The sequence below is a fragment of the Sinocyclocheilus grahami genome, unplaced genomic scaffold, assembly GCF_001515645.1.
Source record: "Sinocyclocheilus grahami isolate Dianchi unplaced genomic scaffold, SAMN03320097.WGS_v1.1 scaffold722.1, whole genome shotgun sequence".
NCBI classification, from domain to species: domain Eukaryota; kingdom Metazoa; phylum Chordata; class Actinopteri; order Cypriniformes; family Cyprinidae; genus Sinocyclocheilus; species Sinocyclocheilus grahami.
In genome coordinates this window covers 374,288-400,100 of record NW_015505901.1, presented here as the reverse complement: position 1 = coordinate 400,100, position 25,813 = coordinate 374,288, and the positions used below count along the sequence as shown (strand labels likewise).

The 25,813-nt window shown below is 37.9% G+C and overlaps 1 protein-coding gene across 1 annotated transcript in view; it reads right to left on the bottom strand.

Annotated features, from left to right (window-relative positions):
* LOC107560374 (uridine diphosphate glucose pyrophosphatase-like) overlaps window positions 1-24,623 on the bottom strand; it is a 37,131-nt gene extending 12,508 nt beyond the window's left edge. Inside the window, exons 1-2 of the mRNA XM_016244531.1 lie at window positions 24,341-24,623; window positions 4,835-4,878 (exon numbers count right to left, since the gene is read on the bottom strand). Coding sequence (XP_016100017.1) covers window positions 4,835-4,878; window positions 24,341-24,421 — 125 coding nt within the window. The 5' untranslated portion in view covers window positions 24,422-24,623. The remainder of the gene's footprint in view (window positions 1-4,834; window positions 4,879-24,340) is intronic.
* Between the last annotated feature and the right edge of the window lie 1,190 nt (window positions 24,624-25,813).

The window sequence follows — 25,813 nt, the reverse complement described above, 5'->3', positions numbered from 1 at the left end:
ATGGCAAAGCTGAATTTTCAGCAGCCATTACTTCAGGTTTCTGTGTCTCATGATCCTACAGAAATCATTCTAATATGCTGATTTGGTGCTCAAGATACATTTCTTATTATTATCTATGTTGAAAACAGTAGTGCTGCCTTTGTGAAAAAAGTGATTTCTTTTTATTCAGGATTCTCAGATGAATATTAATTTTAAAAGAACAAGATTTATTTGAAACAATTTTTTGAAAATGTCTTTACTGTCATTTTTGATCAATTCAATGTGTTTTTGTCAAGCAAAAGTATTAATTTCTTCAAAAATTCTTACTGCCCTCAAACTTTTGAATGGTAGTAGGGCTGCACAATACTGGAAAAACTTTTTTTCTGCGATATATATTGCGATATGAAGTATTGAAGATGACTTCAATAGCTCTATTTGGAAAAAAATAATCAATGATTTGCGTGATTTTGTAGGCGAGTAAATCAGCATAGAAAATAAACAAATTATAAGCATAGATAAATAACAGAACAAAGATACAAATTAAATAAGCAGTGCTTTATATTTTTCAGGTTGCCTAAATCTTACGTATTCAGGTACAGAAATTAAATAATCAAATGTAAAATAACACTGCATAGCCTTCATTGTATAAATTAAATCTAATAAATCTGTGTTAAAGCTACAAAAGTGAGTTTTCTTTGTGTTTTGTTGTTTGATTAACGTTCACCAATATACTATTACACGTCCATTTTCTTTCTCTATTGTTTACCTTCACCTAAGCCCAGGGCCGTATTAACCATTGGCTAGGCGGGGCTGAAGCTTCGGGGCCCGAACAAGGACGGGGCCCGTGATTGGCTGTGGGGTAAATAGACTGGCGCGCCGATTGCCAAAGTCACCACGCCCCCCACTTATTAGCGCTGTTATTTAGTTGAGCTTTTCCGTAAATTCCATGCATTACATTTGAGATTGAAGCTTAAAGTCTGAATTTGGTTTACCAATCTAATGCATTTATTCTATATTTGACATTTGAACGACATGTGCACGTATCTATCAGGTGATCGCTGCCCAGTAGCCTATGTTTGCATTCACCTCCACTCTTCACTTCGTTCTGGAGTAATCTGGAAATGTTCGCGCAAAGAACAATATTCTAGAAGTAAAAATGTCAGCAATTCTGAGAGAGATGAGGGCTCAAAAAATGAAAAACTTCAAATACAAACAACAGAAAAAAAACATAAGTTAGTAAACTCCCCTATCAGGTTACTAAAGCTGATGATGCAGTGGCGGTAACTTCAATCAACTGTTGTTGGAACAGCAAGTGAACCGGGCACATGGGAAAAAAACAGCATCATCGTCTACACGGTTAGTTTGATTATTAACTGGATGTCCTATTGTTTTTGTGTTTGAACAAACTCTATATATTCATTTAAGGATTGGGAGATAATCCGGTAGAAATGTATTAATAGTTTTGCTCGTCAAGATGTAGGCTAAGCTTATCATTTAAACGCGTTTTAAGCAGGTTTTAAAACAAATGTTTTAAACTGTTAATGAACATTAAGCAGTGGGGCAGAATTCATTCTGCTAAATGCGTGCATTAAGACGGTTTCAGCCTGATTCGCGCGGACAAAATTTTCGCCTTTGCGGCGAGTATCCTCGTAAACACAGTTATTTGTGTCTTAAATGAGCGTTAATAGTTAAAGATAAAGCATGTGTAGTGTTAGGCTATATGAGATCCTGGATTAGCCTCTATGATTAGGTCTTAAAAGGATAGTTCACCCAAAAATGAAGCTAGCCTGTCATCATATACTTAAACTCAAATTGTTCTAAACCTCTATGAATTTCTTTGTTCTCCTCAACATAAAAGAAGATATTTTGAAAAATGATTGTAACCAGTTTCTGGTCCCCATTGCCTCCAATAGTGTTTTTTTCTCTCCATAAAGTCATGGTGGCCCAACTATTGAACCATGAACCAGTATTGTTCAAAATATAATATTTTGCATTCAACAGCACAAGGAATCTCATACAGGTTTAGAACAACAACAGAATTTTCATTTTTGGGAGAACTATTCCTCTAAAGCAGCCTAATATAGCTGTTGCCATTTGTGTCAATAATGTAAATCAAACATCAGAAGGAAAATCACTTACTGTTCTTGACTGAATCACTTTTGTCAAATAAATAAGAATGAATGTATATTGAATATATACAGTGAAGTCAAGACCACTCAGTCTATTTTTCAATTTTCTTTATACATCATAATATTATTCAGTGCTTTCAAGTTTTTCAAGTAGGCCGATTTCTTATGATCTTTGTTCTGTTGTAGCTTAATTTGTGACTGTTTACTTGTCTTCAGTAAGCTTATTTTTACTTAGGCTAGTATTATTTTTTTGTGATATTGAAATTGGTAACAAAAATTGTGAAATTTCAGTGCATCAAGAATTTTGATGTGGGATAAAAATCCTATTTAAAGCTTTATATATATCATTATTGTGATGGGGGGGTCCTGCAGTAAGTCATAGCCCCGGGGCCCAGTGTAGTCTTAATGCGGCCCTGCCTAAGCCATAAGCATCTGTGTTTACAAGGATACTTGCAGAGCACAGTATTTCAGGCACAAATAGACACAGAAGTGAACGGAATTCGGTGTTCACGTGCATCTGCGTTGCTCTCACCGTGTCTACACCGGACGCGAGCGGAGCGACAAAATACTATAGAACTCATTTTAATCAGTGATGCTGTCTACACTGGATGCGGCGCAACACGACACGACAAATCCTCAGTAAACTGATGCCTCGTTTATGACGTACTGACACAAAGTTCAAATGATCCAGTGTAGATAGACTTTGGGGCCGTTCACATGTCGCCCCTAAAATGCGTGGAAAACGCCAGCCGAGCCTCTCTCTCCTTCTTTCCAAAGCGCTCGGGAGCTTGCGCTGTGTGTGAGCAAAGAAAACGATCAGTATAAATATAACGATCAGTGCCTTCTAAACATCACACACCCTGCGATGTGACTATCGCGGATGCGCACATCGTGATATCCAGTGTTGGGGAAAGTAACTTTTAAAAGTAATGCATTACAATATCGCGTTACTTACTTAAAAAGTACCTAATTACGGTACTTAGTTACTTTTTATGGAAAGTAATGTGTTACGTTACTTTTGCGTTACTTTTTCTCATCTGCCTTTGCCTAATTTTTCTCTCTTCAGAAAAAAAAAACAAAAAACAAATGTTATGTTTATCTAAAGCCATTTTTGCTTATTAGTATGGTTGATAATCGAAAGTCAGCAGCAAAGATACTGGTTAACACGGAATTAAATACATAAAGAATATTTGTGTTATTTAACATGTTTGCGTCATGTCCTGAGTTTGAGTTGACGTTTTTTTTTCATTTTGAATAATACTGAATCTGTTTTTGTGGAAGTGAGATGAGTAAATGCATGTTGACATTTAGTCTAGAACTACAGTAACATCATGTTCACACAGCACACACAATGCCTCTGCACTTACTCCTGATTTCTCTCAACATGAGGACAGGAGAGCTGTCAGTCAATACATGAGAAAACAAAGTAACTTGCATTACTTATTTGAAAAAGTAACTCAGATATTTTCTTGTAAATTAAAAAGTAATGCATTACTTTACTAGTTACTTGAAAAAAGTAATCTGATTACGTAACTCGTGTTACTTGTAATGCGTTATACCTAACACTGGCGATATCGATGCTGAAACGATATATCGTGCAGCCCTAAACGGTGGTGCTTGTCAATAACATTGAGTACAAAATAATACCACATGAACACTCGCATTCAAATAATTTTTCAACAATATGAAACACCTTCAATGGATTTACAACAAAACCTCCTTGGTTTTGGTGGTAAGTGGAAGTCTTCTTCAGCTCCAATCAGTCTTGTCCTTGCATCTTGTCCAGAACAAGTTTGACACTGTGGTTTGATATTGTGAAAATCTTTTCAGTAAATTTGAGTTTCTGTTCTTCCCATTGTCGCTTGATAATATAGGGGACATGCTGTAACTCTTTCTATATTATTGGCCAGAGACTTTGTAGTTTTGTTTTTCTTACTGACAATGATTGAATCTCCATACAGCTCCATGAGAAAATAAAAGTGTCTGGCAATATTGACACATAATGCACAGAGGTACTCAATCCTTACCGATAGCTTTAATGAACCCTGTATGAAAGGTCAGCTGTGATCTCAGGGCAGCAGTTGACAACTGGAGAGGTACAAAGGGGCTCCTCTTAGGTGTGTAATGACCCAAAACCGGCTTTGGGTCGGTGGGAAACAGAACTGAAGTTCAACTGCTTCTGACTCTCTCTTGGACACTTCAAACCTGGTCAGGGATCAGCGAGTTCACTGAAGACAGGTGGAGGGTTGCAAACGCCTACCTAAGCCTACTAAAAACAAGACTGTGTATGAAAGTGAGAAAAAAAGGGACAGATTTATTGTGGCAAAGCTCAATGGAGACATGATCGTGTAAAAGACAGAACTGAAGAGAGATCAAGATGTGCACACAAAGACTTTTGGGGCAGGGGACAACTTCCTATTGTTGCACTGTGGTGAGACATTCCAGCCCCAAAAGCCTCTAATCCTCCCAGGTTTACAGTCGCCTTGAAGTATTTGTGTTAAAAAAAAAATGCAGCTCAATGCATCCCTCTTGAGAATATGGAAAACCAAAATCTTAATTTCTCACTAAGCCAGAATGTACCAATTAGGTACACTCCAAAAGGAAAGAGATACAGTCAAAGACAGTAAATAAATAAACCAGATTCAAAATAAGTAAAAGAAGGTTTACTTCTAAACTTATATTGTTGGTAAAAAGAAAACAACAACAACAGTAAGACACATCCTCACCTATCATGGGTTTGCATAAAGTCCCAGGACTTCTTTGTTCCATTCTGTGAAAAAAGCAAAATTAAAAGATCATACATTTCTAAAATAACATAATTCAGGTATATGTCAAGCAAACAAACAAACATCGATATAGACAATATTCAAAACTATAAATCATTGCATTGAATGAGTCTTACATTTAAAAAAATTATTATTATTGCAAACTCATCACATCCATGTCCAAAGATGACCTTCTATTCCATTGGAAAAGTGGCTAATGACAAGATTTTTTTTTCATGCTGTAACTTCTATCATGGGAAAGTTTCAATTTCCCAGGTTAAAAGAGGTAGCTGGGCTGATATTTTGAACAGTGCAAATGTAATTGCTAGAGTAGTTGCTAGGCAACCAGATATCCATCCCAAAATTATATAAAAAGAAATTAGCCACAGATATAATAATAATAATAATAGCTGTTTTTGTTGTTTTAAGCCAAAAGAAAAAAAAACACACTGGATTGCTATAAGAAAGAGCACGTTCACATTAAAGATCTCATGGTAATACAATAAAATATACCAAGGTTAAAGAGATGCCATTTAATCTTAATTCAACTATTAAATCGCAACTTTTGAATTCAAGCTAGACAAGTAGATTTATGTATTTGAGTTGTCAAAACTCCCCAGCAATAATGGCAAAGGGTGTGTAGCTCTTAAAAGGTTAGTAGTAACAGCCCAGGCTTATGTTTTGTGTACAGTGCATGTACAGTACTAAGTGTCTCACTCACCCTTTTATATAAACCTCTAGCACTTTTGATCACCACAGTGCCTGAAGACAGGGATTCTATGAGACATGAATCTCACAAGAACTGACATGTTTCTGAAAAAGGTTGTTGGTGTTGCTCAAGATGATGGAGGATCAGCCCAGTGTGTGCGCCTGTACTCTATTTGAACGGGGATCACCTCATGTTTAACCTACAGGCTTGTAAAACATATTGCCTTTTCTTTATACCTCTAGATCAGTTTGACTTGTAGTTTGGGATGGTCAAAGCTCAACCAGTTAAGCTGTTCATCAAAGGTGATGCAACGTTATGCGCCCTGTAAGATGCTTGGCAATGGCATCACAGAAGCGTGTTCTCTGCCTCACATTTTCCCAAACAGAACAATTCAAATGATATTCAGAATATGCTTAACTCTGAGACTTTGCAGCCGATATTTGTCTCAACACATACTAGATCATGTGTCATAGCTGTGAACAAGTAGCCTAGAGCCTTTATAATAAGGAGAAGGTTTTGGAAATTAATCATTTTCTTTTCATGGGTGCTCTTTATGCTTACACCCACAGTAACTATTCACTCACCATAAAAGAGTGAATTTGCACATCACTCTGAACTTTGAAAAATTAAGCATAGCTCAGCGTATCTCGGCATCTTGTAGGACTGTTATGATATCCTACATCAGCTAAAGGATCATGATAACAGGCAGCATCATGAGACAACTTTCAATGTTTGAAGTGATGTTCATTATACAGAATGTGGTTCTATAAAAAATAATCAAATAAAATGTATGAAGATGGAAATATATTAATATAGTTATACAATGACTGATTTTAAAATCATTTTGTTGTAGTTTACTCAACTTCCATGCAGAATTTCACTGTGGTCTAGTTAAACCCTCAACATGACGGTCACTTTTTTTATGTGGATTTGACAGTTTTTAATATGCTCCGAGTCCTTATTCAATATCTAAGTGCAGTCTGCCTGCTTGGTGTATAAGCACAAAGCCAGAAATAATCAAAGGCGTCATTACACCTCTCAATGAACAGACACTGTGCTATTTAAAAAATGCAGCACCTTTTTCTAGTTGAACAGCTTAAGTGTGACCTACCTAATCATGGTTGCAGGTCTGTTAATAAGAAGCAAAGCTCCATTAACAGAAACAGTCATCGGTTACCTGAGGCACCAGTGTAAAACGAGAGTGTGGAAAGTGAACCTGCATACCAAGCACAGTCAGTGGATCCGACGGGGTCATGTTTGCTTTGGGCAATGCCGCTTTTAGTGCTAATGACCTGTATCTTTTGGCTCCAAAACGTGGCTGTTTTGGAGGGAAGACCGAGAGAGCGGAACAAACTTCAGTCTTGTAGCTCTGTTGGTGTCAAAGCTGCTCCATTAATCCAAAAGCAGCTAGTTAAATGCTTGGAAGGGTCCTTCCTCTCATACTCAAGCATCTGCTGCTTTGCTACATGAAAGAAATGTCAATGTTAAGAAAATATTGCATCTTTTTAACTAATGAATTTCCAGTCATTTGTGATTATGTTTAAAGATCTGAAAAATAATTTACAAGTAATTCAGATCTGCTATAATTAATCATTTAGACTGATCTGTGAACCGGTTTAATCAGTTTACTGATTCACTCACAAATCAGATGATACTTGCAAGCAAGGTATCCAGCTGATTAAATATTTTGGAGAAAACAAACTAAAAAAAATGTATATTAACAATTGAAAACCAAAAGCAGCTAGTTAAATGCTTGGAAGGGTCCTTCCTCTCATACTCAAGCATCTGCTGCTTTGCTACATGAAAGAAATGTCAATGTTAAGAAAATATTGCATCTTTTTGACTAATGAATTTCCAGTCATTTGTGATTATGTTTAAAGATCTGAAAAATAATTTACAAGTAATTCAGATCTGCTATAATTAATCATTTAGACTGATCTGTGAACCGGTTTAATCAGTTTACTGATTCACTCACAAATCAGATGATACTTGCAAGCAAGGTATCCAGCTGATTAAATATTTTGGAGAAAACAAACTAAAAAAAATGTATATTAACAATTGAAATTTTTCTGAACTTCCTTGACTTTCCAATTATCCCAGGTTTTCCATAACCATGAAAAAAAACAACAACCTTAAAACAAAGTTTTGGGAACAAAAATAATTGAAGTTTTACCCAATATTAAAACATATACACTTATACACTGCAGAAAAGATGCTGTTCACCTTACAAAAAGTGTTCTAAAAACACCTGAGTCAGGAAAGAGGTGTGTGCCCGCTTCCCTAATCATGTAACAATGATTCAAACATTTTTGTGTAGGTGCTAAATTCTTCAATCTTTCCCGCAGGGTCAGACAAGTGGGGATAAAAAGTGCCTTTTCATGGCAAGTGTATACTTGAGTACATACTTGTGGAGGCGAAAGTGGGTATGTTAATGTGTAAAGGGGGATGTAACAAGCCGAGTTTTAGATTGTAAAACAAAAGTCTTTACACTACTATTATCTGAGCATTCTTTGGTTCATAAGGGATGATGCCAACTAAAGTATATGAAGCAGAGACGACCCGCAGTTTTCTAAAAAGCTTGCATTCCATGAACGCAAACCCTTAGTCTTTGTCTGAACACCAGTATTAATCCAAACATCAGCAATTTGAAAGAGCACAGAGAGGGAGAGGCTATGCAAGTTCATGCATCGCAAAGACAAGCCCAAAAAGTGAAAGCGCTTCAAATTGAGCATTAGCTCTTACAGGGTAAGACACAAGAGCAAAGAGTAAAGGCTTTAAAATGAGGGTACAGATTAGAGTTAATGTTTGTTGCTCAACAGACAACGATGCGCAGTCACATACCACAGACACCAGGTCTATTGTTTACATAATCACTGCCATGACATCCTGAAGTATAAAAAAAAATGTGCTGGGATTTCAGCCTCTTTGTAATCCTAGTGCTGTCATAGGGAATGCTAAGTATTTCGAAGATAAATGTGCAAAAAAAAAAACCACTTCAAATCAGGGAAAAGCCTGTTAGGCCAGCTAACGGTCAACAGTAAACATGACTAATCACATGGAGCCAGCATCCTGCATCATCACGAACAGTTTTATGAGGGCTGTTTCTACTGGATGACACTTTATCAGTAATGGCTGGGTACTGATTTCACAAATCGATTCAATTCCAATAGAGTACAAACATTAATAAAAAGAGTGCTATCACGTGTGAGATGTGTATGATAGTCTAGAAGGTCAGAAAGATGAAATCTGAAATGGACCAACTGATTTATAAAATGTATCAATTTTAATAGTTTCTAAAATTCATGCCACCACACTGTAGAAGTGATACTAGAAATGGCCTTGATTCCAAAGTGGTGGACAAAATGTGCACAATTCTCATCTGCAGATAAACTCTGCAGTTGAATAAATAGCATCTAAACACCACAAGCCTTTACATACCATGTGAGAAATAAGCAACAGGTTGAGGCAGGTACACAGATGCCAACATTTGTTGAGAAAATGCATTTACTGTAAACATACAGGCAACTGAGAGCAAAATACTATTAGAATGGGAAAGAACAATATTTCGCAATAAAAGACCATTTCAAAGTAATTGATTTTATTTATGGCTGTAAGCTCTTGATGTTGCTTTCTGAGATCCTGCAATCAATGTTCCCTCTAAGCTGTGCGTGTCTGCGGCCGTGCACCTCTTACGTCACGAACGCGCAGAATAAATATAATATGCCGTGCACAGGACAGAGGCGAAAATGAGTTGGGGAAAGATTGAATTCTAGTAAATGTAATATAATTGCAATGCTAGGGATAACTGCTATAGAGCTGGTGTTGCTATAGGGTTAGAACCGGTGAATGCGGTTAACGGGTTTCATTGAAAGAGAATGATGTGCGCCAAATCAGTCTCTATAGAATTGAATACGAAATAGCTCAACGCGAGAGATAACGCAAACACAATGACATGTGAAATAAAACATCATCATGTTTTAAAGAAGAGTGGCTTGATTAAGTGGTGGAAATAGTGGATGATGAGCACAGAACAGTAACAAAACTCATTTTTGTGAGTTTACAGTCGCACTCAACTCTACTACATGGGGATGTTTTAGATAACTGTAAAATAATTCACATAAGTTTTTTTATATATATTTCATGAAAATATTAGTTTTTTTACATTCTTTTCTATTATAATATAAGCCTAAATAATTGACCTCAAAAAGGGAATTCATGAGCAATAAATGAGTTTCATTAGCTATATCATATTACATTATATTATATAATATTATTATAAAGAATTAAACTATTCTGTGTGAGATATTTTTTTAGGATTCATAAAAGGATTTTTAATAGAATTTCTTGGAAAGTAACAGCACTGTAAAAAAAATTTTCTCAGGTAACCTAAAATGTGCATCATTTAGTTACATCAATTACATTAAAGCACATTAAAGCTAAAAGTTACACGCTTTTTTGTGTGCGTGCTGTACAGGTCTGGTATACTTTGGTATTCTTTATATATAAAGAATGTTTTTGCTCAGGTGGCTGAAATGTCCACCCAATAGGGAACATTTTTGCTCAGCAAGAAAAAAAAATTAGAGGGAACATTGCCTGCAATGCATCTCATCTAAACAGAGGAAGTGAAATCAGAGATTTCAGAGATTTGCTCTGCAGGTGAATCCTGTAGAAACAGACAACGTCCTAACTCAAAAAGTCTACTACTACTACTTATGGCTGTTAAATGCATTAAAGGCAGTTTTATTTATAGCAACCACTGAGGTCATCACAAGATGATCTACTGAAAAATAATTTTTAACAGTAACACCAAAGAAAAAAGCAACACAATAAGGTCTCCTTTAACATGACTTAATGTGTTAGCTAACATGAACTAACAATTAGCAATAAACAATAGCAATAAAGAAATAAGGCTCCTGGCTCATAACATATACTGCTGAACCCAAGGTCAAATGACTGTGTTGAATAAATGATTGTGAGGTACAAGAAATTCTGGTTTAGTGAAGGACTATAGGCTTCACTTCTCAAGAGAAATGTGGTACAAGTTTGGCTGCACCGCTTGGTTTTCTTTTCATGGTAAAGCATGTTGAAGTACACGGAAGTACATCATAACGAACAACATTAATTCAACATCTGTCTGGGTTCTAGCCAGAATTTGAACCAACAATCATCGGGTTCCATGATACTTTCCCAACTTTTTCTTTAAAGCTTAAATCTGTTTGCTATTCACTGCCATTATATTTTTTAATTTTCTCCTTTTGTGGTCTGAAAAAGACAAAGTCATATGGCATTAAAACAACACCAGACTAGCGTAAATAACAACTGAATTTTCATTGTTGGGTGAACTATTGCTTTAAAGCGACAACAAAGACCAAATTAAGTGTCCACTAGAAATATTTTCAATACATCATGCAATTTTATGGCCTCCAGAAGCCCTGGTGAGGTTCTTGCAGCTTTTATGGTTTGCCCCCTATAGGTCTATTCTGTGTGGCCGAGCGCGTTTAGGGTCCCTGGTCTTGCACACAGATGGTGGGGGTCCCTCATTATCAGGGCCACTCTCTAGGTCAACAAGAAAAGCCTTTTGGGACCCTGGGAATCACAAGCGACATGGATTACAACACAGCTTACAGGGAGTGGAAGGAGATGCAGGACCTTGAAATTATTGTGCCCCCTCAGTCCTACTCGCAATAAAGGCTTATGAGTGAATAGGGAGGAGCGACAGGCCTTGTTCTTTTGCATGCTTAAAGTCTAATTATCATCAGCTTGCAGTTTATAATGCTGTGACCCCGACAGCTGCTGAAAATTAAATTGCCGTCACGCTGCCATTTAAAATCAAGGCCTTTAATTCCCACCATGTGCCGTTCAACTTCCCAAGATATAAAGCCCTCATCACACATTATTCCCACCAGGATATAATGTGCCAAGCCCTGCTGATATTCATAGTAAGAAAGATGCTGTCTGGATCTGGCAGGGTGCGTTGGTGTGAAATACAAGGGATAATGAGCAAAAGGAGTCATTATTTTTAAATCACGTGCTTGTTTACTGCACTTACCCATTAATTTTCTTCTAGAACCTGAACATCAGCCCAACATGATCATTATCTACTACTGGTGCTTAAAATGAAAGATACGTTTCTTTGGGAAAGCAATTATGCGCCACCTGCCCGCAAAGGGTACAGAGGTTAATTGAGTCCTCAACCATACTTATGATCTCAAAGGTAAACACTAAGACGTCATTACATTGGAACAAACAATGTTACCAAACCCACCAGCCACCAAAACACAACACTTTCTGTGTAAACAACAAAACCCCACCCTCTGACATGGACACATGCTGATTGCCCTCATGGGCCTCAATGGGACGAGGCCCACGATAAATTACGACAAAAAACACAAGTGACAAAACAAGCACTGAACACATTAAGGAAAGTTTCTTTTCTCTGAAACTTGTCAGCCTCTCAGATGTGACCATCATCAGTTGCTCCTCTTCGTCTGTCATCTTTTTTAAGAGCAATTGCAGTTTTAGCCCAATTGAAATGGCTTTGTGTCGCTGCTTCTTTTTCCATCTTTTGCACTTCAGAGCACAAGGTTAGGGATGAAAGAGATAGGAGAACAGAGGGAGCTCAACCTCTGTCTCTCCATCTGCTTTCTCCGCACCCTCTACCCCTCATTGACCCCACTCTCCTTCTGCCCCTCCATCCGACAGGTGTGAGCTTACCTCCCCAAATTGCCCCCTCTATGTATCCCCGCCCCCACTTCAAGCCCCATGCTGGGCTTAAGTAATGCTCATGCCTCTGAGCCTGGGGCTATAAGTTCCTGCAACCATTACATTACAAATGCCTACTGCTGGGGAGGCAAATAAAGGTCCTCGATTACGCCGCCAGTTGACCGATGATAAAAAAACAACTTTGGTCCTTACGATATAGAAGACTATGACAGGCTTTTCTAAATGTAATCTGTCAATGACAAATAAGCATGTCCACAAAAAGTAAAAGGGAAAAAACTAGTTAAACGCAAAATCTTAGAAAGGTACTCTTTGTATTCATGTTGGTTTTATATGGTTTAGAAAAACAGAAAGAAAAATTATACAAATGTTCAAAAAGACATAAATAACATTTACTTTACACTGGAAATATGAATGTACACATCTTTATTATTTAAAGTTTTTAGATTATTATTATTGCTTTATAAAATCTTTTTCAATGTATTTTTTTAATTATTATTATTTTGTACAAATATCATGAGTTATTAATTCATAATTACAATTAGGTTTGGGGTTTTGTCTTTAACAGTGTTTTACAACCTGAATTAACCTTGCCTTGTCATAAAAAGGTTAAATTATCCAATACTTTAAGAGCCTTATTGACTCTTGACAAACAGTCTTTAAGATCTGCAAAGATCCTCTCCATGATGTCATTTCCTGCTTTATGTTGTTTTCTCCCTGCATGTTGGTTGCAATATGATTATTTATTATTTTACTTTTTTTCTTCAAACATTACAATTTAATTAATTTTTTTTTTTTTTTTTTTTTACAAAAAATAAACTAAGACTATGCCAAATGACTTGACAAGTTTCTTTTTCTTGTTTTTAATAGTATTTTTCCTCATGGTTATTATCATAAGGACATTTAGAAATCAAAATAATATTTTAAATTCAGAAATCCAAAACATGCTTTTAATAAAAGGGGTGTATTCAAGTCATTGTCTGTACGAATTGAATTTCTGTATTTTTTACTTAAAAAAAACAACAACTTGTAATCCTTGTAACTTTGCTTTCACTAGGGAAAAACAAGCATCAGAAAACAACCCTAGCATGTAAGGGAAGACGGCAGCATATATTATATTCTCCACTATGTGAGTGATTTATGAACTTTTCAATGCACCACACATCATTGTTCCTATGAACAATCCACAATCTCACAGGGAAATGATACAGGACATAAATACAATGCCCTGAATTGCGGCTGAAAACCTCTAGCCACAAGATTGCAGCTATGCCATGCAGTGGGAAAATGTTCTTGGGTGCAGTCGCTTCCAGATTCTCACCATAAAAAAACCAACATCTGTAAGAGAGGAGTTCAATGGAGATATAGGGCTGCACAGTCTTGGGAAAGTGACAGAGTCCTTTCATCGGTTGTGTTATGGGTTTGGAAACGTAGTAAGCTACACTGTGACACACTTACCACGCGATGACAGGCCAGCCTTGGGCGACAAAGAGTACTTAAGGCCCAAGAGCCTTTCTTTCTCTTTTCATCTCCTTGTGCTCTTTGTTTTAGAGTGTTTCTGAAAAGCTGTCTAAAGAGAGGTGGTCTACACAGAGGGTTAGGGTTAACGGCTTTCATGGGAAGCGCACATTGGTCGCTCTCACCTTTTTCTTGCTCATTGGGCTCTAATGCATTCATTACCTCTCTTGCGCACATCTGCCTCACGTAAATCCCATTTCCTGTGTCTATTGAGCGCGCCCAGTGGCCTGGTGCTGGGGCTATGGCCGCCACACGTTTCCCATGGCCTCCTCACCCTTCTGCTCACTCCAGCGTCCCAGCCCCTATTGTTCCTCATCTGTTTTTCCCCACCCAGTGCACACTGTTGTCTGCCCACCAACCCCTGCTTTAATCCAACACCCCTCCTCTCCCCAATACACTCTCCTTTGATACCCCCCTTTCCTAGCCAAGACCCCTGCTGCTAAAGCAGTAGCCTGGCAGCTGGAGCAGTTGACCATGTTGGCTCAGCTGCTGGTTCTCGGGACCTGAGTGACTCTGGCCTCTGCAGAAGGACAACAATGGAAACCGGCTCAGGCTAAATTTCATTATCCAACCACTCTACTAATTAATTAAGGCTTAATCCATTGGATCCAATTGGAGAGCACTGGATGACTACTGTACCTAAGATTCAGGAACCTGCGATACAAGAACTTGCCATAAGAGATATCGTATAAGAGACAGTCGAAAAATCATTTGGCACTAGTGTTGTAGTACTTGAGACCAAACCACATTTTCATGGACTTGGTTTTGTCACGAACTCGGTTAGACCCTCTTCCACTATTGGTCTTGTCTCAGACTCAACCCTCTTCTGTTCTGTTTGGACTCAAAAAAAAAAAAATTACAAAAGGGTGTGTCGCAGCAATTCAGTAAGCAATTCTTAAAAGAAATGTGTTTTCTTAGTGTAAAGAACATTTTAATATTCTAAAGAAACTTTTTCCACTATAAAGAATATTTTGTGGAACGAAAGGTTCTATGGATGTTAAAGGGGACATAACACACAGATTCTGCCAAAAAAAACTTTAGAGTGAAAAAAAAAGGAAAAAAAACTTATACGAACCCTGAAGGAGTGTATTTGGCACAAAAATACTCCATTATCATATGTACAATTTGCTTTTTGAAACTTTGGCCATGTTTAGCATGAGAATCCAACTCTTTAACAGTGTAAATAAGTCAGAATGTATGAAATAGCATTAGACCTCCCCTTTAAAGGTTCTTCATGGAACCATTGATGCCAATATATTAAGCGTATAAACAGTTCTCGACTCAAATGGGCTAGTCTTGACTACGACACACTTTGGAAGAATTCATGTGCAAAACTTTATTTTGCCACACAATGAAAAGCAGTGCATAAAACACTCATCCATGGAACCTTCTAACTTTGTACATTAAGAATTATTTTTTTCTAAACAGAGACTGAGCAAGTTTATTTAGCAGAACACAGTTTGCAGGATGGAAAGTGCCATACTGTACAAATACATTTTCTCACAGTCACTGAAAACTGAGTAAAAGGTGTAGTGTCAAGGTGAGAGGTGTGCTGGGTGGTGGCAATATTTAAAAGTACAGGTGGCGGAATGGATTGGCAGCAACGGTCTACTGTTACATGGCAGCAGGGCTGTGTGGGTGGCAAAGCGCTGTCACTCAGTGATGCGGCTGGTGCTGAAAAAACTCAAAGGCTGGAGGTGTGGGTGCGTAGATTGCACTTATCTTCAGTTGCACCTGAAAAAGTGCCAGTTGTTTTTTGACCTGCACTTTAAAGCACTCACTTTTAATGCATTTAAGACCTCCTACGATCATTCATAATGGAAAAGCAGGACAATTAAGGCCTAATTATTCTTTTCAACTGGCCTGAATTCATACACTTGCAATCCTGACAACACTTTGTAATTATTAACATAAATTGTATCTATGAACTGACTGGCCTAAACATTTTTTTCTTTCACTTTAATGGACCTATGCCGTATTTATAACACAAAGCAAATCTATTCAAATGTCATGCATTACTATGACCTACCATAGCATCAATTTCATAGCGGAATCCTTAATTCCGCAATGCTTAAGTGTTTAATCAATAAAAGCCTTAAAACACAAAGGCAAAAAAATTAGAGCATGCCTTCACTGCCAAATTTTCACAGGGTAGGGTACTTCTCAGTCATTCCAACATAGAAATTGGAGAAAAAGGTATCAAGTTAGAAGGTTCCATGTATTTTGGGTAGGGCTGTGCGATTAATCGAAATCATCATAAAATCGCGATTTGAGCGTGTGCAATTTCTAAATCGCTTTAAAGCACGATTTTCCACGCCCCCGACCTCCCGCAGTATGCTATCCGAACCAATCAGAATGCAGCGCACCTAAATGGAGCACGAGAACAGAACAGACCGTGCGGCATACAAATGTAACGCCAGGTTCACACACTCCGTCTGTGGTGCATATTTTTTCCGCGCCCATGTTAACGGATCAGATCGTTCACACTGTATGTGATTGTGCTCCGGCAGTGCGCTCCAGGAGCGGTGCATCTGCAGCGTTCATGCTGCGATCGTTTCCGCACGGAATCTATTTCTGCTGTGCTGCACGTCCTGAATTAAAGTGGCACTGCATTATTCGCAGTAAAAAAATTGGGTTTGTGCGCTTGCGCGTGCCTCAAAAGAGGGCTTACAATGACTTACAAAGATACATAACAGCTACAAGTGTATGCACTACTTGATTTATGCAAGCACTATATAGGATAACTCACTATTTAGGATTTACCCTATTATACTTTATCGACACGAATTGATAGGTGAAACAACAAACAGCCACCCACCCACAAATTTTCTATATACAAAGCATCAGGCTGTCTTTGAGTTCACATGAACAACGGTTAAAGTTACTCGTCGTCAGGCTACAGAAGAATACCATAATTCCTGGTCATCTAATCTAATTCCTCCGTTCAATTAGGCCTAAGACATCGAGAGTCTAGCAGACCTATAACAACCCAGCCACAACACATAATTGCGAATAACATGCCTTACCTTAACACAGAATCGACCACAGAGTCCAACATTTATATTTTTTCTACGAATCTTTGAGTTAACATGTACTAAACATGAGTGGAATTTGCACCGCAGCGCCCCTACACCTTGATGCTCATGACAACAATAGCATGTATAGTTATCTTTATTGAAGTGAATTAGGTTTAAATCGCCGTCATGCATGAATGAATTATATTACATACTGTATACGCACTGCAGACGGAGTACGTGTGAACCTGACAACAAATCTAGTTCAACATCTGAGGCAACGCCACAAAGAGCTCTATGACCAATGCATGGCATTTTTTTCTTTTCTGCCATATGTCTATTCTAGAGACATTTTGTTACACCTTTATGTCTGTTCTAGAGACATGTTAGAGGTTTTTGATAAAGCTCTAATTGGTTTTCTTTTGGAAATACGTTTCAAATTCACACTGAATGCATTAATGACTGTAAAGCATGTCTGTGTGTGTCAAAATCATGATTAAAATCGAAATCGCAAAATTGATCAAAGAAATCGCGATAGGTTTTTTTTGTGCATATCGCACAGCCCTAATTTTGGGCATACGTATGTGCTTGTGAATAGAAATCTAATCAAATCGGTAAATCTTTACCAATAATCAACTGTCTGGATACCCGTAAAAAAAAAAAAGACGTAAATGCCTTTATCTACTGCAAGTTGGCATGGTGCTTGTAAATCATTAACACAAAAATATTTTTTTATAATTCTAATTTATAAGTTGGACTTGCAAAGATGTTATTTACTAGGAAAAATATGTACAACATTATGCCGAGTTCACACTGAACGATTTTAGCCCGATTTTTCACTCGCCGACAAATGCCCGAAATCGGAGGCAAATCGGTGCTCGTTCACGCGAGTGACAATCACGCAGTGTGAATTATCAAAGATGCGATCTGAAGGAATCGCCGACACCCGCAAAATATTTGGCATGCTGAATATCTGGAGCTGTTGGCGATTCACAATCACGCTGTGTGAAATTAGTTCTGACTGAAAAACACATCGGCGATGACCTACAACCAATGAGAGAACAAAATACAGGGCAGCGGGAAATTCGGGGAGGAGTTATATGAAACTTAGTTTGCGGACCAGTGTTGCCAAATCTGCGATTGCCACCGGTTGTTTTTTATGTCAGCAGGTTGAAGCCACCCCAATAAGGTGATATTTAGGCCCTGGAATGTGAATTGTACCAGGAGGACACCGGCAAAAAAGTTTGTATTTCACCCCCCAACGAAAGCAATTGGGGTATTTTCAGGCTAGTTTTGAGTAGTAATTGGGCGGGTTTTGTAGCGAAAACCTGGCAACCCTGCACCAGACAGATCTGTCGGCGATTCTTCCTATTGTGAAGTCATGCAATGTGAAACCCCCTGTCGCCGATCCATCGTGCAATGTGAACACAGCAGCGACTGACTGCTACCTCAGATAGTCACGCAGTGTGAAAACAACGGCGATCCGACGAGTTTGAAAATCGTGCAGTGTGAACTCGGCATTACAGGATACTCCAGGGTGCCAAACAGTGTTGTAGTCAAGACCAGCTCAGCGTCCAAGTACAAGCTGAGACCTGAAGACTCTGAAACAAAGATTTTTTTATTGCCACCTTTGTTGTAATGTAACTTTAAACAGGGGTTAAAGCAAAAAAAATCCTGAGCCTTAACTTTTTTCCGGGGGTGGGACAGGGCAGCACATGCAAAGCATGCAATGACTGTGGCAACTTTAACATTTGAAAGGATACTATGGCAAAGTTATTGCTTTCTTTATTCAAAACGATTTTTTTTCATGAATATATGGTTGACCTGAAGAATGAAAGCTGTATCATAAACTTGGAAAATGATGAGCTATATAACCGCTTATCGACACTAGGGGTGTGACAATACACTTGGCTCACGAGATGAGACAAAATACAGATACTTGGTTCACTAGAATGTGACAATATTTTAATACTATTTTTAAGACAAAATATTTGTCTTTTAATTACAAAAAGTAAAACAATGCAGTTGTATTTAGAAATATTTTAACTAATCTAGGGCTGTAACTAATGATTATTTTGGTAATCAAGTAATCTACTGATCTGCAATCTGATATTTTTTGTAACAAACAGACCTAAATGAAAACCAGGCTTTAGTATGACTATTTATATATAAACTAACGATGAGGCAATAATAATTGGCTCAAATAAAATATCAAAACCAAGAAATTACAGGATTGTATTGAACAACACTGTTAAAATACATAAAGTAATATGCCTATACATAATATGAACATAACCGACTTAAGTATATGATGTATTATAACAAATACCTGCAGAGGGCGCCAACGGCCTGGTGACGTTTCAATTTACAGCTTGATTAAACAATGTTGACGTAAATGCCTTTATCTACTGCAAGTTGGCATGGTGCTTGTAAATCATTAACACAAAAATATTTTTTTATAATTCTAATTTATAAGTTGGACTTGCAAAGATGTTATTTACTAGGAAAAATATGTACAACATTATGCCGAGTTCACACTGAACGATTTTAGCCCGATTTTTCACTCGCCGACAAATGCCCGAAATCGGAGGCAAATCGGTGCTCGTTCACGCGAGTGACAATCACGCAGTGTGAATTATCAAAGATGCGATCTGAAGGAATCGCCGACACCCGCAAAATATTTGGCATGCTGAATATCTGGAGCTGTTGGCGATTCACAATCACGCTGTGTGAAATTAGTTCTGACTGAAAAACACATCGGCGATGACCTACAACCAATGAGAGAACAAAATACAGGGCAGCGGGAAATTCGGGGAGGAGTTATATGAAACTTAGTTTGCGGACCAGTGTTGCCAAATCTGCGATTGCCACCGGTTGTTTTTTATGTCAGCAGGTTGAAGCCACCCCAATAAGGTGATATTTAGGCCCTGGAATGTGAATTGTACCAGGAGGACACCGGCAAAAAAGTTTGTATTTCACCCCCCAACGAAAGCAATTGGGGTATTTTCAGGCTAGTTTTGAGTAGTAATTGGGCGGGTTTTGTAGCGAAAACCTGGCAACCCTGCACCAGACAGATCTGTCGGCGATTCTTCCTATTGTGAAGTCATGCAATGTGAAACCCCCTGTCGCCGATCCATCGTGCAATGTGAACACAGCAGCAACTGAATGCTACCCCAGATAGTCATGCAGTGTGAAAACAACGGCGATCCGACGAGTTTGAAAATCGTGCAGTGTGAACTCGGCATTACAGGATACTCCAGGGTGCCAAACAGTGTTGTAGTCAAGACCAGCTCAGCGTCCAAGTACAAGCTGAGACCTGAAGACTCTGAAACAAAGATTTTTTTATTGCCACCTTTGTTGTAATGTAACTTTAAACAGGGGTTAAAGCAAAAAAAATCCTGAGCCTTAACTTTTTTCCGGGGGTGGGACAGGGCAGCACATGCAAAGCATGCAATGACTGTGGCAACTTTAACATTTGAAAGGATACTATGGCAAAGTTATTGCTTTCTTTATTCAAAACGATTTTTTTTCATGAATATATGGTTGACCTGAAGAATGAAAGCTGTATCATAAACTTGGAAAATGATGAGCTATATAACCGCTTATCGACACTAGGGGTGTGACAATACACTTGGCTCACGAGATGAGACAAAATACAGATACTTGGTTCACTAGAATGTGACAATATTTTAATACTATTTTTAAGACAAAATATTTGTCTTTTAATTACAAAAAGTAAAACAATGCAGTTGTATTTAGAAATATTTTAACTAATCTAGGGCTGTAACTAATGATTATTTTGGTAATCAAGTAATCTACTGATCTGCAATCTGATATTTTTTGTAACAAACAGACCTAAATGAAAACCAGGCTTTAGTATGACTATTTATATATAAACTAACGATGAGGCAATAATAATTGGCTCAAATAAAATATCAAAACCAAGAAATTACAGGATTGTATTGAACAACACTGTTAAAATACATAAAGTAATATGCCTATACATAATATGAACATAACCAACTTAAGTGGGGTAAGCAATTTTTCAAAAACGCTTTAGAAAACTGATTTGGGCCAACTAGCAAAATAAACTTGTAGCCAATCAGCAGTAAAGGGTGTCTACTCATGATGTGGAGGAAAGAGCGTTCAGTGCACATGACGGACATTAGTGAGCCGAGCAACAGAAAGACAGAGATGGCGGATAAAAAACAAAAGAGGAAAACGTCTGCAGAACAAAAGAAGGGTTAAGGCAATAAGGCAAGAAGTAGGACCCGTGTAATTATCGGATCAGCTTTCTAGCACTGGAGAGAACTCAAGGAGCGGAAGGCCTGCGATCGGACGCCGAGGTTGCTTTGTTTCTTCTCGATAGGTGAGTAACACCGTGTCTGCGCCGCAACAGCTAAAGTCTGTCTAGTACACTGGACAAAGCGGCCATTGAAAATCATTTGAAATTTGTGTCAATACGTCATAAATAGAACGCAGCAGCAGTTTTCTGTCGGGGATTTGTCATGTTGTGCCGCATCCAGTGTAGACCATAGATATGTATATATATCTATGGTGTAGACACCATCACTGATTAGAATGAGTTCCATAGTATTTTGTCACGCCGCGCCACTCGTGTCCGGTGTAGACATGGTGTAACATTGGTTTTGCTTTGTTTCACAGAACTAATCGTTGCCTGGGCTGCGTACGTATGTGTGGGGCGGAGCTATCAAAATAGGGGTGAGACCCTTTTGGGGTAGGGGCGTGTTTGTTTTGGTGATTTCAAATGTCAACATTGGCTACCAGAAATCGCTTACCCATCCTTTAAGTACATTATGTATTAAAATAAATACCTGCAGAGTGCGCCAATGGCCTGGTGACGTTTCACTTTACAGCGTGATTAAACGATGTTTAAATCCATTTAGTTTTAATATTTGGCCACATGCAGAAACTTTTATTTTGAAATTACATACATCAGATGAACGTTAAGCAATTCAAAGTCACGGCATATGCAGAGGAAGAGTTTAGCCCCTTTCACACATACAGTACTGGTAAATTACCGGTAAGTTACCATTAATAGATCATGTGTGAATAGGACCTTTTCAAAAATCCCGCTAAATTTGTTCAGGCAATCATATCGTTTTATGGAGATGACATGATTACTCTGAGCTGTTTACAAAGCTCAGCTGCTTTTTAATTAGTTATTCAATGTAAATATGCGCTAGATGGACATCTTTGACCATTGTCCCTCGCAGCTTTTTGTCGCACTTCTCCATTCATCAGGGCTGCGACTCCGCAATTGGAAACTATTATGCACGTCTCGTGTTCATAAGAGCAAAACATTCTGATTGGCTAGTAATGTTAGTCTGGTTGAGAGTGAAAGCTGTGCTCCTCTCATACCATTGGTAGGCAAACTCATGGACTCGAAAGTGAAATCAATCAACAAGATTTTTTTTTTTTTTTAAATGTAGGACTATTTTTTCCGTAGACAAATGCTGCACGCCGGAGATCTGGCACAGTGCCGGAGAACTTTAAGCCCTGTTTATAGTGGGAAAAGTGTTCTTTAGATTATTACAATAAGAAAAAATGGTTCTTTAGAATTGTTCTCTGAAAGGTTCTTTGGAGAACCCCGAATGATTCATTTATGGCCCTCATTCTGGAACCTTTATTTTTAAAACCAAGACTGGAAAAGGGTCGAGTCCAAATCTAGACTGAGACCAGATTTAGACAACGTAAATATGCCAGTACCATGCCAACCTAGAAATGTTGAAATTTCAAATTGTTGAAACAGCATCGAATAAGCCTCCGAGCAGGGCATGAGAATTAATTGGCTGTTATTTACTTTACTTTACTTTTATATTAAGAGACTTAATCTAATAGCAAGAGAATCTGGACAGAAAGCACAGTACATTCCATCCATGCCCGCACAGAGCAGAGGATGTGGATGACTAAGACACCTCATGTATGCGGTGGACCCAGGGTCCGTTTGTCAAACTATAACAGGAAGAAGTATTACTATACTCCGAAAAATACACACAGCTTGAGGAGAACAATCAAAGAGGAAACACCCACAGGTGCCCTGCAAAAAAAAAAAAAAAGTTTTAATGCATGCCAGTACAACAGAAGGAAAAATGACGTCAACTTAGGAAAACACTATGGATGTGTTGACATATTTGCTACCACAGTTTCACAGAAAAGGATGGGGATGCATGCCAAAAAACAGTCAGTACCAACAGGTTAAAAGATTAAACCATACCCGTAGGCTATTTGAATATAATTGCAAGGTCTACAGATGTGTTGACATGGGCTTTTTGCTATCACTCTGTTCATAGAATTAAGAAAAGGAACGCAACCCCAAAACAGGTTAGAAGATAAAACCAGGATCAGGGTCACAAAAATAAACACAGTTTCAGACACTGAGAGCGCCTAAAAGATTATTTTAAAATTATATTTCAAACATATACACAAAAAATGACCTCGTAGTGACATCCCATTGTGTTTCAGTATTGTTTTCCCTACGGTGAGTGTTGTTTAATGTATAGCTACTAGCTAATGTAAAAAAAAAACTCTGATAAACTCACTAAATAATATACATTAAAAGGATCACTGCAGCCTGATTGGCCGATACCGTAGCATTCTAGCTATGCTAAAATCAACAATGAAAGAGTAACAGCTATGATAAAAAAAACACCTGTTCACCACCCGACTGCACAGCTACCACAGAGGACTGTTTTGCTAACAACATTCTGCTATGCCAAGAAATATATTCTAGTGAGTTGAAGGATGCTACTTAATGAATTTGCTGTTTTATGAATGATTTTTTTTGAATGAATGTTTTAATAATTCATCCTTATATTTAAATGTAATATTTATAAAAGCAAAAAGGCCTCTACTGAGAGTTGTCCCTAATAATTGCCTTTACCCATGCCTATCAAAATACAAAGTAGTGCATTGCTGTATATATAAATATGAAAAATTTATTTTAAAATTGATTAAAAATTATATTCACACACACACACACACACATATATATATATATATATATATATACATAATATATAATGTATATGTTTTGACAGACAGATAGATAGATTTAATACCATAGCTTGTGTTTTAGCATGTTTCCATCGTGTTCAGTCCAAGATCGCGTTTCCTCAGTACCTACTGTACAATATTGTGTGCATCAGGCTTTTAATAAAGCGTTCCTAAGCCGACTGTGCTGCTTGTAATGTAAAGCATGTGCTCGAGGGAAAGTGGCTGCTTTCCTGTCTATGGCTTATTAGCGTCTTGCTAGTTAAGCTAAAAAGACATTACACGAAATCAGCAACATTTCCTTTGAAATACATCGTTTGTCATATTGAACGACACACTGTATGTTATGCCTATAGTGAAACATTAGACGCAATGTTGGTAGATAAAGGAAATTACTAGACTGAATGGGGGTTGGGCTGCTGACAGCAAAATGATGAGGTGTGACCGCATCACTGACAGATGATAACGTGCGATTAAACTATAGCGACTCACCTGGTTATAATGCACCCTAAACGGTCTCAGATAGTTAGAGCTGGTGCAAGGAACCACCTTAATATTATTGATCTGCTCCATGGCTTTGATATAGCTGCCCACGGGTACTTCTCACCTCAGATGACAGAGCCGCAGACTACTGGAGAATAGGGGGAAATGTCTACGGAAGCCTGTGAAGGGCAAAATAAGAACGCTGTTGGTCTTTGCGTTGTAGTAATGCTCGACTGCGGTGCAGAAAACGGCCAGTCAGCGAGAGTTGGGGGTGGATGATGACATTTATTTCTTTATTTTTGAAAGGTTAAACTACGGACCCTGTCGCCTCAATACCATGTTCAGCGCACACCTTTACCGCGCGCGCGCCTGACGCGGGAACAGGTCATGGTTGCCAGGTTTTCACAACAAAACCCGCCGAATTGCTACTCAAAACTAGGCAAAAATTAGCACAATCGCGTTCCGGGGGTAAAATACGCGTTTTTGGCAGAGTTACCCTGGTAAAATTCACACTCCAGAGGCTAAATACCACGTTATTGGGGTCGCTTCAACCCACGGACATAACAAACAACCCGCGGCAGCAACTTGGCAACACTGATACAGCAGGTGTGCTGTGCTCGGCTCGTGCAGCCATTACCTCACACTTCGCGCCAACTTCAGGAAGCGCGTGATTCGCTGAATACACCGCCAAAACTCTACTTAATCATTTTCAGTAAATCTCTCAAGAAACCTACACTGCCCAAAAATGCCTGAATGTCTCATTTGACCGCTCACCTTTCTCGACAGAACAAATAAATTATTCAACCATTGCATTAGCTTTTGGGAAATGAATATGTAAGGCTGTAGTAGTAGGCCATATGTGGAAAAAGAGTAAATTAACAAGAAATTAAATACTTTGTACGTAATACATTATATAGTGAGTAACAACAAAATGTTTATATATAAAATATTCAAAAATATAATATAAAAATATGTATTTATTTGAGTTCATAAACTTCTTAGCTTTCTCAATCTTGACCCATCTATTTTGTTCATCTGCCAACCCACTGGATGTTTTTATACAAAACTGAATTAAAAAAGTGAAATAATTTTATTTTAATAACTTTTATATATGAATTAGCCTATGTGAGGTAATGAGGTCACGTGACAATAATGTAGCGTCCGAAACATTCTTTTATACTTTTATTAGCAGCAGTGCTCCCACCGTAACACATCAATATATAAATATATACATTTTCATAATTCCAAATGTATATATAATCAGTGGGGAACCGTCAGAGAGGGCCTAACTTACTGTAAAAACAATATTTACAATTTTTAAATAAATGTTTTAAAATATTTTATCTTAAATAAAAAATAATTATTACTAATTTTAAGTAAGCAATTCATAATTTGACAAACATCATCTAAATAAATTAAATAAAATTTCTCTGAGAAAAAAAAACAGCCTCTCCAAATCTGCCTATTCAGTGAATGGTTAAA